Raw genomic sequence first — 14,743 nt, forward strand, 5'->3', positions numbered from 1 at the left:
AGTGGACCATGGAATAAAGGATGGAGGAGGGGAGGAGATAGGCAGGTCATCAAGGCAGTGGAAGGGAGCCATAGGAAAAAGGGAAGACAAAGGGGTGGGGTTACCAGAAATCAATGTTAAGGCCATCAGGTTGGCGAAATATGAGGTGCTGTTCCTCCATCCTGCATCTGGCCTCAATGTGGCAGTAGATGAGGCTATGGATAGACATGCCAGTATGGGGGTGGGATGTGGAATTGAAGTGGGTGGCCACCAGGAGGTCCTGGCTGTTGTGGCAGACAGAATGAAGGTGTTCGACGAAGCAGTTACCCAATCTGCGTCGGGTCTCACCGATGTACAGGAGGCCGCACCGGGAGCACCAGATTCAATAAATGACACCCTCAGACTCACAGGTGAAGCTCTGCCTCACCTGGAAGGATTGTCTGGGACCCTGATTGGTAGTGAGGGAGGAGGTGTAGGGACAGGTGTTGCACTTGGTGCAGTTGCAGGCATAAGTGCGGGGGGGGGGGCGTAAATCTGTGGGGAGAGATAAGTGGACAAGGGAATCGCGGAGAGAGCGGTCCCTTCGGAAAGTGGAGGGGGTGAGGGGAAGATGTGCCTGGTGGTAGGATCCCATTGGAGGTGGCGGAAGTTGCAAAGAATGATGTGTTAGATACAGAGGCTCAGGGGGTGGTAGGTGAGGACAAGGGGAACCCTGTCCCTGTTATGTTGGCGGGAGGAGGGGATGAGGGCAGATGTGTGGGAAGTGGAATCTGATGGCCTTAATACTGATTTCTCTAACTTCTGGTAACCCCTCTCCTTTTTCTCCCCCCCCCCACTCCTTTGTCTTCCCTTATTCCTATGGCTCCCTTCCCCCACCTCGATGACCACCCCACCTCCCCTCCGCCATCCTTTATTCCATGGTCCACTGCCCTTTCCACTGCATTCCTTGTTCTTCAGCCCTTTGCATCTTCTACCCATCACCTCTCGGCTAATTACATTTCTCCCCCTCCCACCTGGACTTGCCTATCACCTGAAATCACCTATCCCCTGCCTGTGTGTACTCCTCCCCTTCCTCCCATCTTCTTATTCTGACTTCTACCCTCTTCCTTTCCAGTCCTGATGAAGGGTCTCAGCCTAAAACGTCAACTGTTTATTTCCCTCCATGGATGCTGCCTGACCTGCTGAGTTCCTCCAGTACTTTTTGTGATTATGCCTCAGGTAATTTTCTCTGTTCTCCCTAAATCAGACCAGTTCAGCCTAACACTGGGCTCAGATTACTTCAGGTCACAGGCTGTTCTTTCCACAAGCCCGCCATTTCTACCTAACCAAATAAATAGTTTCTTATTTGGAAATGAACTCAGGTTTAGCAGATCATCAGCAGGGACCTGTTTGCGTCCACTTTCAATTGGTCTGATTCAGCCATCCCCGAACAAGAACCAGTTCACAAGACAGTGGCCGCAAGAACAGTCTCACAAAATGGCAGCCTCCGTTCCTTCGACCACATGGCAAGAACAAAGACATTTGGTTTGTCTGCTTCCATTGTCCTTGGCTCATTGCACTTAGCTGTTTTGCTGATTTTAGTTCCTTTCTGGCCACAAAGCTGAGACAATAGTACAGATGGACAACTGATAGACAAAAAAAAATCACGATACCTTAAGTTGTAGAATTCTAGAAGACTGCAACATGCCCAGACAATGAGATGCTGTTCCTCAAGCTGGTGTTGAGCCTCATTGTAAAAGTATAGGAGGCCACAGACCGATAGGTCAGAATGGGACTGGGATGGAGAATTAGTAGCAGGCAACAGGAAGCTGAGGGTCACTCCTGCAGATTCAACGTAGGTTCTCTACAAAGCAATCACCCCATCTGCATTAGGTTCCTTTGATGTAGAGGAGACCACATTGTGAACACCGAAAACAGTACACTAGGTTAGAAATGCAAGTAAATCACTGCTTCACCTGGAAAGACAGCTTGTCTCCCTGAATGGTGGGAAGGGAAGAGGTGGAAGGACAAGTATTGCATCACTTGCAGTTGCATCGGGAAGTGCCGTAAGAAGGGTGGTTGTTGATGGGAATGATAGAGTGGACCAGAGTCTTAAAGAGAATGGTCCCTACAAAATGTTGAAAGGGGAAGATATGTTTGGTGGTATTTCCCCCCCCCCTCCTTGTTTTCCCTTATTCTTGTGGCCCCCCTCACCCCTTCTCTTTCCTCTCACCCACCCTTATGACCTACCCACTACCTCCCTCCTATTCCCCACTTCCTTTCCTTTATTCCATGGTCTACTATCCTCTGCTACCAGATTCCTTCTTCTTCAGCTCTTTGTTTCTTCCACCTATCACCTCCCAGCTTCTCAAATCATTCCCACTCCCCCCCAACTACCTCACCTATCACCTGCCAGCTTGTGCTCCTCCCCCTACCCTTTTATTCTGGCTTCTGCCCTCTTCCTTTCTGGTCCTGATGAAGGGTCTCAGCCCGAAACATCGACTGTTATTTCCCTCCATGGATGCTGCCTGACCTACTGAGTTCCTCCAGCATTGTGTGCGTATTGAATCAGAGATTGACCATGTGAAGGTAGTGAGCAGGGTGGCAATTGGCAGTAAAAGTAATGAAATTGTCAAGTTCTCCATGAATACAGGAGGCAACACCAATGCAATCATTGATGTACTGGGAAAAAAAAGAGTTGAGGGAGTGGGCCTGGTTAGGACTGAAACTAAGACTGTTCCATGTATCCCACAAAGACAGGCATAGCTTGGGCCCATGTGAGTGCCTATGGCTACACCTTTTATCTGGATCTTTTTAAATTTCACCATGTACCAGGAACCACCTTGCTTTAAATCTAAGTTGATGTTCTCTTTGTTTTTAATACTGTAAGCCATGTGACACTTGAAGTGACGAGACCTGAAATCATCTCCAGAAAACAGTTTACAAGTGTTTGCTTCAACAATCAAAAGCTAAAGATCTCATAACCAATCAGCGGGTTGGGATAAAAAGATTGTTGCAGAGCAGTCCAAGCTCTATTTAAATGCATCTATCTTTATTATTCTTCACTGGAGATTGAGCTTTTGTGGGTCACATTGCCAAGACTTCACTCTATCCAAACTTATTTTGAAGATTTGGGAGGTGCTATCCTACCTCCTAAGAATCGCAGTGAGGGAATGCTTGTTCATCACAAGCATGTTGCTAGGGGTCTGTCTTTATCTGTAAGAAGACACGATGCCAGTCAGAGCAGCACCAGCAAAGCACGGTCACAGGATTCCTTCTCTCCTGCTAATCAAGAATCCTTCCTCCTCTGGTTCCTTCACCAGTATCTCCAGTGCAAAGTCTGAGAATTTGTGGCTCCTCTGGTCTCTGAAGCATCCTAGATTCTGCCAACTTGAGCACTCCAGAGCCCCATGGTCATCTGAGCAAATTACATTCCTATCTTTCCAGTCAAAGCCAGAAAAATCACCCAATATGTTTATCACCTAATCCCACACCATTACTTTGGAGATGGCAAAGATCTATACTTGCCTCTCTCCTGTCCTTTATTTAACACTGCCCCTTAACACATCGATTAAATTGCCAGACTAGTAAATTCAGATGCATGGGCTAACAAACCAGAGATCAGAGTTCAAATCCTGGGCCAGGCACAAAGATATTGTATTATTAACGTTGACCATGATGACCCAATCACCATCTTCCCAGCACTCCTTGGCCTACATTAGTTCCTGGTTCAAATCACTCTTTGGCCTTGCAGTTCCACTGACATCTTCAACACCCTCCAGCCCAGGATGACATGGGACCTGGAAGTTATAGTGCTCCTAAAGAAATGCTGCCTTTGATCTTGTAGGTTGAAAAAAAGGTGCTGCCAAAGCCTGCGTGAGCAGTGATGGCAAAGCTCTTAGACAGGAAACAATGTTGCGCTTGTGACTGGAGGAGTGAACTTTTAAAGTGATGAACATTGTCCCAATCAAGTTGAGTGCTCTGTCCTGGATGGCATCTACCTCCAGTAGTATTGAAGGTACGTTTTCAAGGAAGTAAACAATATCCTATCACACTCCAGATGGTGGAGAGGCTTTTAGGAATCAGGTTTTAGTTGCTCCAAAATACCCAGCCTCTGACTTGCTCTTGTACCCATGGTCCACAGTGATTTCCCAGAGGCTGATGATACAGAATTCACTACCAGTACTGCCGCTGAAGGTCAATGTGATTACATTGTTAGTGAGTGTCATTGCCCAACAATTGTTTAGTGTCAAATTTACTTGATATGCATCACACCAAGCCTGTGTTGCTCACACTACATTCAAGATAGGACTTGTTTTAATGCAAGATCTGAAACAGAGCATCTCTAAACAGGTGAGCATTTACCCAGTGCATGAATTAAATGGACTTCCACAACCTTAACTTAGTAACAAGTGCTGTTACTAGTGAGTAACAGCTGATGCATACAAGACATACAGACAAGAATGATTAAATCCTGCTGCATTGAGCTCAGTGTACAGTAACTAGCTTGAGCCCTTGTTTCTACAACCCTATAGCTGTAAATCTTGATAGAGCAAAAGCAAAATACTGCACATTAAGTTAGAAAGATGGACATTAACAGGTTTAGTACATTAATTATAAACAAAATTCAAAGTAATTGAAAATTAAAACCCTAAACATAGGAACTTAATGTAGATAGCAGTGGGCAGGGGTTGGATGTAGGCCACTCAGACTCAAGCAACTTTCAGACAATTTTGCTACAGAACTTTTCAATACATTGAGAGTCACTCAACAGGTGCAATGTGCAATCTATGAACCCCACTCTTCCACTGGGGAAAGTAAAAATTTCAAAGTTTCCAGTACTGGCTATTTTGTTTTGGATTATCCTTGCTTTTGAATCTGACATTGTCCTTTATTTCAAAATAATACCATGAGAGAAATTCCAGTGTCCCTAGTAAAAGTTCAGAAACATGAAATGTACAAAACTCTAAGTAATATGTACATTCTTTATTTAAAAAGGAGTACATAAGAGAAATGTAATTTACATCATTACATTTAATACCAAAAGTAAAAAAAAATTGGATCTATTGCCAAAAAAAGTCTAAAGTGAAGTAAATGAGTAATTTAACTCTAAGTGACAAGTTAAATGAATGCAGTTCATTAAATGCAACTACAGCTTTAACAAATTTAAGATTTGCTTTTCTCAAATTCATTTCTTTACATCACCTTTCACTCACTCAAGTCCACATCAACAGGCTTAATCTGTACTCTCACCAGAAGGGGATCGTGTACGTGATCTTACATGGTCTCCAGAGGCCATTGAGGAATGGCCTCTCTGCTCCTTAGCAGGAGCAGGTGATCTACTATCAGATCGGGATTTGCTGCGACTCCTACTCCTACTTCTGGAACGACTATAGGACTTACGGCCCCTGGAACGAGATCTGGAAGAGCTTCGGCTACGAGAACGAGATCTACTACGAGACCTGAAAAAGAAAAAAATGTACATTTGAATGGTCAAAACAAAATACTATTTTACGACAACTCAGACTAAATACAGGCTTGTAACAGGTTTTTTTGCTTTAGTTTTATCCAGTTAACATCTAGTATGTTCCTGAAATGGTATATGCAGGCTGGTAAAGCCAAACTTGAGGTGTTTAGCTGCTAAAACCAAAATGTGTACATTTAACCACTCTAGCTCAATGGTCCTGTTGCCTGTACCAAGTTAGTCAATAGTTAAAAGCTATTCTATCTTCTTACTTAATTAAAATCCAACACACACGAGAGCAAGGTACTCTGAGTTCACAGAATTACAGAAGGGTTATATAGCACAGTAAACAACTATTCAGCTCCGAGGATATACCAGCTCTAAGCAAGAGCAATCCAGTTTGTCCCACTCATTTCATTTGTTTATCCAGTTCCCTTCTGAACACTACAATGAAATGTATCCCCACGACTACCCCTGGCAAGGTGTTCCAGACCTTAGCCACTCATTGTGCCAATTTTTTTTTAAACCCCATTTCCTTTTTGGTTCTTTTCCCCAGTTTTGTTTTATGGCCCCTATTTCTTGACGTCTCCAACAATGGGGACTGTCCATCTCTTAGCTATATGATTCTAAAATACGTCAGTTCTCCTCACAATCTCCTCTATTCCAAGGAGAACAATCCCACCATCTCCACTTTCCACATAAGTCCTTCATCCATGAAATCATTTTGCTTAATCTTTTCCTAACCTTGTCCAAAGGCCTCACATCTTTAAAGTGTGGCACCCAAAACTAGACATAATAGTCCAGATGTGTTTTATAAAAGTTCATCAAGCCTTCTTTGCATTTGTACTCCATGCCTCTATTCATAAAGTCCAGGATTCCAAATGCTTTTTCAACCTCTCTCTCAACCTGCACTAACAGTTTTATTGCATTATGCACATACATAGATCTGTTCCTGTGCTCCTTTTTAGAGCTGTGCCCTTTGGATTATACTACCCCTTCTCACCCCTCCTCACAATGTAACACTTCACATTTCTCAGCATGAACTTTCATCAGCCTGTTTATATATCAGTGATGTCTAATATCATCCTCTGTAGGAGACAAGAGACTGCAAATGCCGAAATCTGATGCAAAAAAAAACTGGAGTTCAGTGAGTCAAGCAGGCAAAGGAATGGTTGATGCTTCAGCTCAAGATCCTAACTCTACCCACAATTTAACTGGTGGAATATATACCGTATCTTGTTATTCATTAATAACATGAAATGTTATTAGTTATTATTACTAGTTTGAAAAATTCTTTAAATATGTATGGGAGAATTTGCTTAAAGTCATTTATGTAAATCAGGACATTGGTAACCCAGGGAGCCCCTGTATTTCGTAAATTTTCATGTCTTTGTACTCAAATCACTGAAAGTTAACTTGCAAAGATAGTAGGCAATGAAGGTGAATTGTATGTTGGCCTTTACTGCAAGAAGATTTGAGTGCAGATGTAAAGACATCTTTCTGCACTTAAATTCTCCTTGGTGAGACTGCACCTCGAGTATGCACTACAGCTGGTCTCTCTATCCAAGGAAGGACATACAGTACTTGTGATGAAGAGTGCAACAAAGAACTGTCACATTGATTCCTGGGATTCTATGATTAAGTAGACAGAGTCTACATTCTTGAGTTTAGAAGATGACAGGTGATCTCATTAAAATATATTCTCACAGGGATCGACAGAGAAAATGCATGGATAACATATCCCTGTCTGTGTCTAGCGCCAAAAGTCTCAGGTTTTAAATAAGTGGTCTGCAAATCAGAACTCATAAAATTTCTTCACCCACAGGTTGAACTTACGGAATTCTCTTTGAGGGACTTGGAGGCTTAAGTCATTTTTTGCTCTAATTGGGTCAGCTTAATCCAAGGTGCAGAAAATTAGTCAAACAATAAATCAGGGATAGTTAGTGAATTCACCTCTATGTCCCTTTTTGAACAACAGCATAACATTTACAATCTTATAGTCCTCAGGCATCACTCCAGAAATCTACAAATGTTTGGAAAATTATAACCAGATCTCGTAATTTCCTCCCTTACTTCCCTCATCAGAACTTAAGTGCAGATGCTCTTCTTGTGCTTCCTTTTAATTTTTAAGAATTGATATTTGAGATTGGATATCCAATCTACGCAACTAAGGAAACCTGCTCCAAGGTATATTGCAATTACCTGCGTTGTTTACGTTCCTCAACCACTCTGATCTTTCTTCCATTGAGCTCTGTGCCAGAGAGCTTCTCAAGAGCATTTTTCACATCACTATAGGAGGCAAACTCAACAATTCTAGAAAAAGAAACAGACAAGTTTGTAGTCACATAGAATAGGCTTCACAGGAAATACAAACAATAGTACACCATTTGAGTTCCTCATGTCTACTCCACCATTCAATAAGATCATAGTTTAACTCAGCACCACTTTCTTGCATTAACCCCACACCCCTGGATTTCCTTAATTTCCAAAAAAACTTTCAATCCATCTTGAATATACTCAGCAAGCCCCAACAATTCTTCACCCTCAGGGTAAGGAAATTTCTTCTCACCTCTGCCTCAAATGGTTGGCAGGGCTTTTTTTTTGAGAAAACGACCCTTTGTTCTATTCATCCCAACCCAACCAGAGAAAACACCAATATCATATCCCTTCCCAATTTTGACTTTTCCATCACCACCTGTCTTGGGGCATAGGTTTGCTGCTGACATCCATTATAAACCCAGTTATCTTGAATAAACCTTCTCCCACCCCTCTCCCATTTCTGCACTCCCTGTCATTACCTGCTCCGAAGACAGGATTTTCCACACCAGTGCCTCAGACGTCTTTTTTCTTCATTATGACTTCCCCTTGACCATAACTGATAAGGCCCTCAACTGCATTTACCCTGTCAAACACTTAAGAATGTTGTATGTTTCAATGAGATCACTTCTTATCAGAATCACTCACTTATATATGTTCTGAAATACGTTGCTTTGTAGAGAATATTGGCTGAGTATTCTCCTCATACAACAGAGTCAATCTGGTGAATCTTCGCTGCACCCCCTCTACTGCAAATATATTCTTCCTTGTGTAGGGATACAATCTCAGCAAGGGTTTATACATAACCACTTATTTACTTTTGCAATTAAATTTTCTTATATTAAAGGCTAACATATTGCATGCCTTCCTACTTGCTTGCTGAATCTGCAATATTAACTTCATGATTTGCATACACATGTACCCAAATCTATCTGAACACCAACACCTTTCAATTCCTCAGCATTTAAAAATACTCCACTTTTCTATTCTTCTACCAAAGTTGATGACTTCACATTTTCCTGCTGCCATCCATTTCATCTGCCTATATCCCCTGAAGTTTCTCTCCATCCCACTCACAGCTCAAACTACCACCTAGTTTTGTATCAAAGTTGGATGTATTACACTTAATTCAATCCAAATTACTGACATCAATTGTGCATTTGGGGACAAAGCATAAATCCCTGTGACACTCAATTGGTAACAACCTTTTAAAAAGGCAAAAATGACTGTCAATGCCATTCACTCTTTGTTCAGTAATCTATTGCGCAGCATTTTAAACTGTAATACACAACTTTAACTGGTGCACCCTTATGTTTGCTACAATCAAGAAAATCCAATAGATTTTCTTAAATCCATGTTCACTTTGCCCAATCCTATTGTTATTTTCCAAGTGCCTTGTTATCTCTTCAATAATAGATTCCAGTATCGTCAGGCTAACTGGTCTATTAATTTCTTGTTATTGTTCTGTTTCTCCCTCCCTTGATATTTTAGTTCTGAGGAAAGTGCAAGAACACTCAATGCTCAAGATGAAGCAGGGTAGATGTAAACAGTGTAAGTGTTCAGATTTCCTTACAAACATGATAGGAAAATATGACAATCCAGTCATTTATTTCAAAACTACTTTAAAAGCTTTCTACAACTGGTTTTAGGATCACTTACAACGAAACGTGGAGCAATTTCTTAGTAAATCATTCACAGATGATTACAAACCAGTTTCTCACAGCAGTATAGTTTTACAACAGCATTAGCACAGGTTTTATAACCCTTTTGCCTCCCCTCCCATTCACAGAAGCCATTTACAGATGACTGATACGACCCATTCGACGGAAGCCTTCCCGGTCATTACCCTCCTTTAAAAGGCAGACTCTGGCATTGCCATAGGAACAGGCTATGACAAGTTCAAAATATCTTGTAACTCACCCTTCGTTCATCTTGTGCCTGTGTGCATCTGCAAAGGTAACTTCTCCAGCCTGCCTCATGAAATCCTTCAGATCCTATGCAAGAGCAAATCAGTTAGATAAATCAAAGCTTATTCACATAAAATGTCTCTATTTCCATATATCACTGGAAAAGCAAGCAAAAAAGACATCCAATTTCAAAATTTGTATTACCTTCCCGTACAATTCCCTAGGCTATTCAACCAGCCAAATGTAACAAGTGTTCGCAGAGGCACCACCACGACCGAAGACCAGATGGTTCTCTTCACCACCCGCTTGACTGACACTACCCATTCGATGGAAGCCTTCCCGGTCATCACCCTCCCTTAAAGGCAGACTCTGGCATTGCCATAGGAACAGGGATTGCTACTCTTGCGCTGTGACCACGGACTTCTTGCCTCACTCCAAATCGAGCTTCCAAACAACCCTACCAGCGAATTTCTCCCAATCAAGGACCTCGCATTTTACAGCAGGCTCTCAGAACTCTCGACTTTAGGACACCTTGTTATCATTTTCAGGGATGCAGCAAGGTAATGGCACTAAACCCAGTGCCCACCAGTGTTGGTCAGGCCACCACAACACAGATTTAGATCAGCAACTGACAAAGGTAGGAGCAGATTGGCATTTCAACTAGGCCCAAGAGACCAAGGCACAGCGATTAGGAAAACCAACGGCACTCCACGTCACAAGGCCAACGACACGAGAGGCTGGTAAATAAAGGTTTTAACACTTGGTTAAATTTCAAAAAACAAAATCTGAGTGAACACATTTTAGTTAAGGTTAGTAGGCAATCAAAAGTTATTTGTATTTAAAGAAGTTAAGCTAATCAAGTTAAAGGAGCAGTACTTAAATTTTTTTAGGGCAACTAAAGGTCAATCGATTCTTTAATATAGTTCACATCTATTCCATATGGATTACTTTTTTTTTGCAATGAGGCCAAAAAGGGCAGCAAAAAGTACAATATGACAATGCCAATTATAGTACAAAAATAAATTCTATGACAAAAGTAAATAGAAGTTTCAGTTTTCCCTTCATGATGGTGTACTTAAATTGTCTAACCCCAATTTCCTTGTCAAAGGTGCTAATCTTACTGGAGTTCCCAATACATTCTCCAATTAACCATTGTGCAAGTTTTATTGAAGTGTCAGCAAGCAATTGTGCTGTGGGGTCTAGCAATATCAAAAGGCAAACCCACTTAACTTTTCACCTTTTCCTTCAATGTTGTTAACCAGGGCTCCTGGCTTTTTTTCCCCTCCACTCTCTAGCCTAGCAACATACACTGGCTAAGGTCATCCAAATTAATGCAGATCAGCTATCCATTTATCTTGCTCAAAGCCACAATACATTAAAAAGCCCTTGGGTCCCTCAAGATTTTCTCAAAAAATGTTTTAAGATGGAAAAAAATACAACAATGGACAAATTCCAAAAGTATCACAGGTCTCTAAATAAGAAGAAAGTCAGCATCATTGCTTTCAAAAAAAAAGTTTTATATTGACCTCATAGCAAAAAAAAATGAAGTTAATGCTCCAACTCAAACCCAGACATTGGCATTAAGTGTAGCACCTTTTACTGCAATTTTTCAATTCATGGGAACACTTGGAAAAGTGACAACTTTTATCAACCAACTGTTGATGACATATTTTTATTAAGAGTCATTTTCACAATAAAAAGGTTACATATTTAATATGGACATTTCAGCAGTGTCCACACATTTGTTTGGTGAAAATTGCTACCTTTATAAATATAGAAACTGATAATCCAGTTTAAGCATGGTAGCAGCTCAAGCTATTGTACCACTCTGTCACAATTACATTTGACGTTTCAACTGCAAGTCAGTGTCTTTTTTTTGGAAGGAACTATACTGACATACATAATGCCAAAATGTTGAGAACAACTTTTTGTTCTCTTACACCATGTCACTATGATTTTGTGCAATTCATGCACTGAACAATTATTTGTCAATGTTTCTTTAAATTCAGTTAGAACATGTTGTTTGAAAGTAACACTTGTAGACAGTTTGTCAAAAATCTGGCAGAGACAGTATTACACTGTGTCCTCGCCTGTAAAATGACTCTTAAGTTAACCTTGAAAGCTCTGCTTACAATTCAATAAATGCTAGTTTAATTTTTCAACTGGTTTTAACAAATTACACAAAACTAATGTGATATAGAATTAGATAATACATGCAACATACCTGCCAGCTAACTCTGGAGGACAGATTTTCAACAATAACTCTGTTTTCTGTACGAACTGGCGGCCCATTTCTAAAATGGATAATACGTTATGTTCTGTACTTTACAGTTATCAACAGGTACTTTTTTCTGGATATAGGTCAGAAAGGAAAAACAAAAACTTCCTGCTTCTCTGCAATTCCCACTTTAAAACTATTAAACATCTCACATTCTTGAAAACAAACATTCATAACTCAAAATTGATCTTATTTTCAGTTGATGAATGTAGATTTTTAGAAGTCTGAGGTTTACTTTAAGAATATTGACCAACTTTCTCTTCCCACCATACAAAAGATTTGAAATCACTGGTTTTAAAAGAACATATGACAACGCACGAGCATTGATTGGTCTATGAGGCCATAATAATCTTACCCAAGTGAGAGTCTGGAAATTGAATGTCATCAGTCTACTTGCTATTTAGGCAGCAGTTATTTAGGTCTTCAACCAGAGAGTGTTCAGTTTCTATTTGTCATTTCAATAAGAACCATATGTTTTCAGGCTCCTATCCCCGAGGATTGTAAGATAATGGTACGAAGTGTTGTAAGTAAAATTTCATGGATTAAATCCAAGATCCTCCAGTTCCAATGGCTCAGCACCACACTAAGTTACCTATTTATGGCAAGCAACATCTCTACTTAACTAATGTTAACAAATTAACATGGACTTAACATAAACAACAGGCAAAAAACGTTTTGCCACTTACAATTTTTGAATGGGAACAATACAAAATTGGATAATAAATTAAGTTTGTCATATTAAACAAACCTAGACACCTCATACAACAAGTTATTTGCTTAATCAATCTACTAAAACTTTTAAAGAAAGTAAGTTTGCACATTAGCTACATTTCTAATTTTTAAAAAAAAAGGTGAATGAACATACCTTCCCGAACTACGTTGATAGCTTTGGCTAAAGCGACCTTGATACCTTCCTCCTCGTCCTCCCCTATTGCGCGCTCTGGCATGCTCAACTGTCACTCTGCACACAAAATACTTAATTATGTAGCTAGAAACATTGCAGAATACCTTATCGTTTTAAGGGTGACGGTTAATGAGACTGGAGTGCTTACCTCTCATTGCACAACTCTTTCCCATCCAGTTCATAAACTGCATCCTCTGCATCTCTGTAATCTTCAAACTCCTGAGGATAGAACAATAGATTTGTAAGCAATTTTTTTTAAACTGTAAATACTGAGAATCTATAATAAAAACAGAAAATGCTATAAACACTCAGCAGGTCAGAATGCATCTGTAAGAAAAGAAACAAGAGTTAACACATCAGGTCAAAGAGGAAGACAAAAAGTCTTCAACACAAAATCTTAAGTGTTTTTCTTTCCACAGATGCAACCTGACCAATGATCATTTACAGCATTGGTTTTTATAGCAGATTTATACTTTGTCTATACAATTTTCATGTTCTGATAGTCTGGATCTAAAACCCTAATTATTGGATAAGTTTCTTACAAATAAATGATTGGAAAGCCACATCTCCACCTCCAAGAAGTGGATCAAGAGCCTTCACCTACTCATATTGGTTATTTTTAAACCAAAAAGAAAGACAAAAGACTGAAAGTTAGTTTCAGTATGCATCTACAAATTAGTGTTTGTCAAGGTCAAATTCTCTGTACTAATTACCCAGTAGTCCCGACATTTTTTTTTAAGATAAAACTGGGCAATTGAATGGATTTAATCACTCCACACATACTCAGAAATACAACTAACCTCAGCATTAAAAATAGAGAATCTTACCACAAATCCAAATCCATTCTTCAGATCAATTTCCTTAATTCGTCCATACCCTCTGAAGAACCTCTCCACATTTTTTTCAGTGGCATAAGGACTCAGTCTGCCAATGAATACCCGAGCACTCATCGTTGCTGACCTAGAATGCAATTGCATGCAAAAACAAAATCAAACAGGAATCTGCCAAGTACTTGCACTTCCAGTGTAGCTTCGACATAGCAAGAAATATCACTTGAAAGCGCTCAGGTTGAACCAAAGCTTATGATGATCAAACTCTTTCTCAAAGACAGACTTTTATAGAGAGACCTTGGCAAAAAAAAGACAGGCTGCCCAGACTGGGATAAAGGGAGGAGGCCTCAGCAGATGGGATTTTACTGCTGTTGGCTGCAAATATTAGGAGGCTCAAGTTTACAGAAAGGGGACAGGGTGAGAATAAACAAGTTAGGATAATTCCCATCCAATTAAAAACAGAAGCAGGATTACAGGACGACCCCCTTCCCACACTTGCATTAACAAGCGAGGGGGGGGGGGTGGGTGAAGAAGGGGACCGACCGACTGGACATCGCCTACGGGCGGACCTCCACACAACAAGAACAAGCCGCCCCTAACCCAACCCAAGAACGAGCGGCCCAGTGGAAGGGGAGAGGAGGGGAGACGACGGAGGCTCCGGAGCCTCCCCGGGACACTACCTGCGCCGCTTTCTATTTCAGCCGCTCGACACAACAACCTCACCCCACGGCCCTGCGCGGCTCAAAATGGAGGACGCGCGGCCGGCCTCAACCAATCCCACCTCGGCAACTGTGCCGTCACTTACCGGGTGCTTAGCAATGACGTTCACTCCCCCCCTCCCGTCACCATGGCGACAGCTGGCCCCGGGGCCTGTGTCCGCCTTTGAGCCGTGCGCTGGGGGGGGGGGGCTTCCTCCGACTCACCCTCACCACCATCTCTGATCTCCGGGGCGACTCCCGTGTCCGCGCCGCCAGCAGCGCAGAGCCCCGTTCCCTTCTTGTGCGGCAATCCCACCCTTAAGGAAGGCTGCAGCCAACGTTCCTAGTTGTCCAGAACCCTCCTCCCACCTCAAGAAAATATAAACTG

The 14,743-nt window shown here is 41.3% G+C and overlaps 1 protein-coding gene across 2 annotated transcripts; it reads right to left on the reverse strand.

The window, feature by feature from the left end:
• Positions 1 to 4,925: 4,925 nt before the first annotated feature.
• LOC127569060 (serine/arginine-rich splicing factor 5-like) lies at positions 4,926 to 14,438 on the reverse strand. Of its 2 annotated transcripts, none has more exons than XM_052013356.1 (8): positions 14,338 to 14,438; positions 13,655 to 13,787; positions 12,976 to 13,046; positions 12,789 to 12,884; positions 11,870 to 11,939; positions 9,659 to 9,732; positions 7,625 to 7,735; positions 4,926 to 5,420 (listed from the first exon to the last, which is right to left on the reverse strand). In XM_052013356.1, exons 2-8 carry the CDS (start codon positions 13,775 to 13,777, stop codon positions 5,195 to 5,197), a joined length of 771 nt encoding a protein of 256 aa, XP_051869316.1. In that variant the 5' UTR covers positions 13,778 to 13,787; positions 14,338 to 14,438; the 3' UTR covers positions 4,926 to 5,194. The 2 variants fall into 2 exon arrangements, 1 of the variants encoding a protein (XP_051869316.1); XR_007956141.1 differs by lacking the exon at positions 4,926 to 5,420 and adding an exon at positions 9,850 to 10,382 and having other exon boundaries at positions 7,661 to 7,735.
• Positions 14,439 to 14,743: the final 305 nt, after the last annotated feature.

This window comes from Pristis pectinata, chromosome 1 (assembly GCF_009764475.1).
Source record: "Pristis pectinata isolate sPriPec2 chromosome 1, sPriPec2.1.pri, whole genome shotgun sequence".
Lineage (NCBI taxonomy): Eukaryota > Metazoa > Chordata > Chondrichthyes > Rhinopristiformes > Pristidae > Pristis > Pristis pectinata.

Coding starts and splice junctions, on each gene's coding strand:
- LOC127569060 (XM_052013356.1), bottom strand. CDS start 13,777: ATGAGTGCTCGGGTATTCATTGGCAGACTGAGTCCTTATGCCACTGAA. Junction 12,885..12,975: donor AAAGAGTTGTGCAATGAGAG/GTAAGCACTCCA, acceptor TTTTGTGTGCAG/AGTGACAGTTGAGCATGCCA. Junction 11,940..12,788: donor TATCAACGTAGTTCGGGAAG/GTATGTTCATTC, acceptor TATCCATTTTAG/AAATGGGCCGCCAGTTCGTA.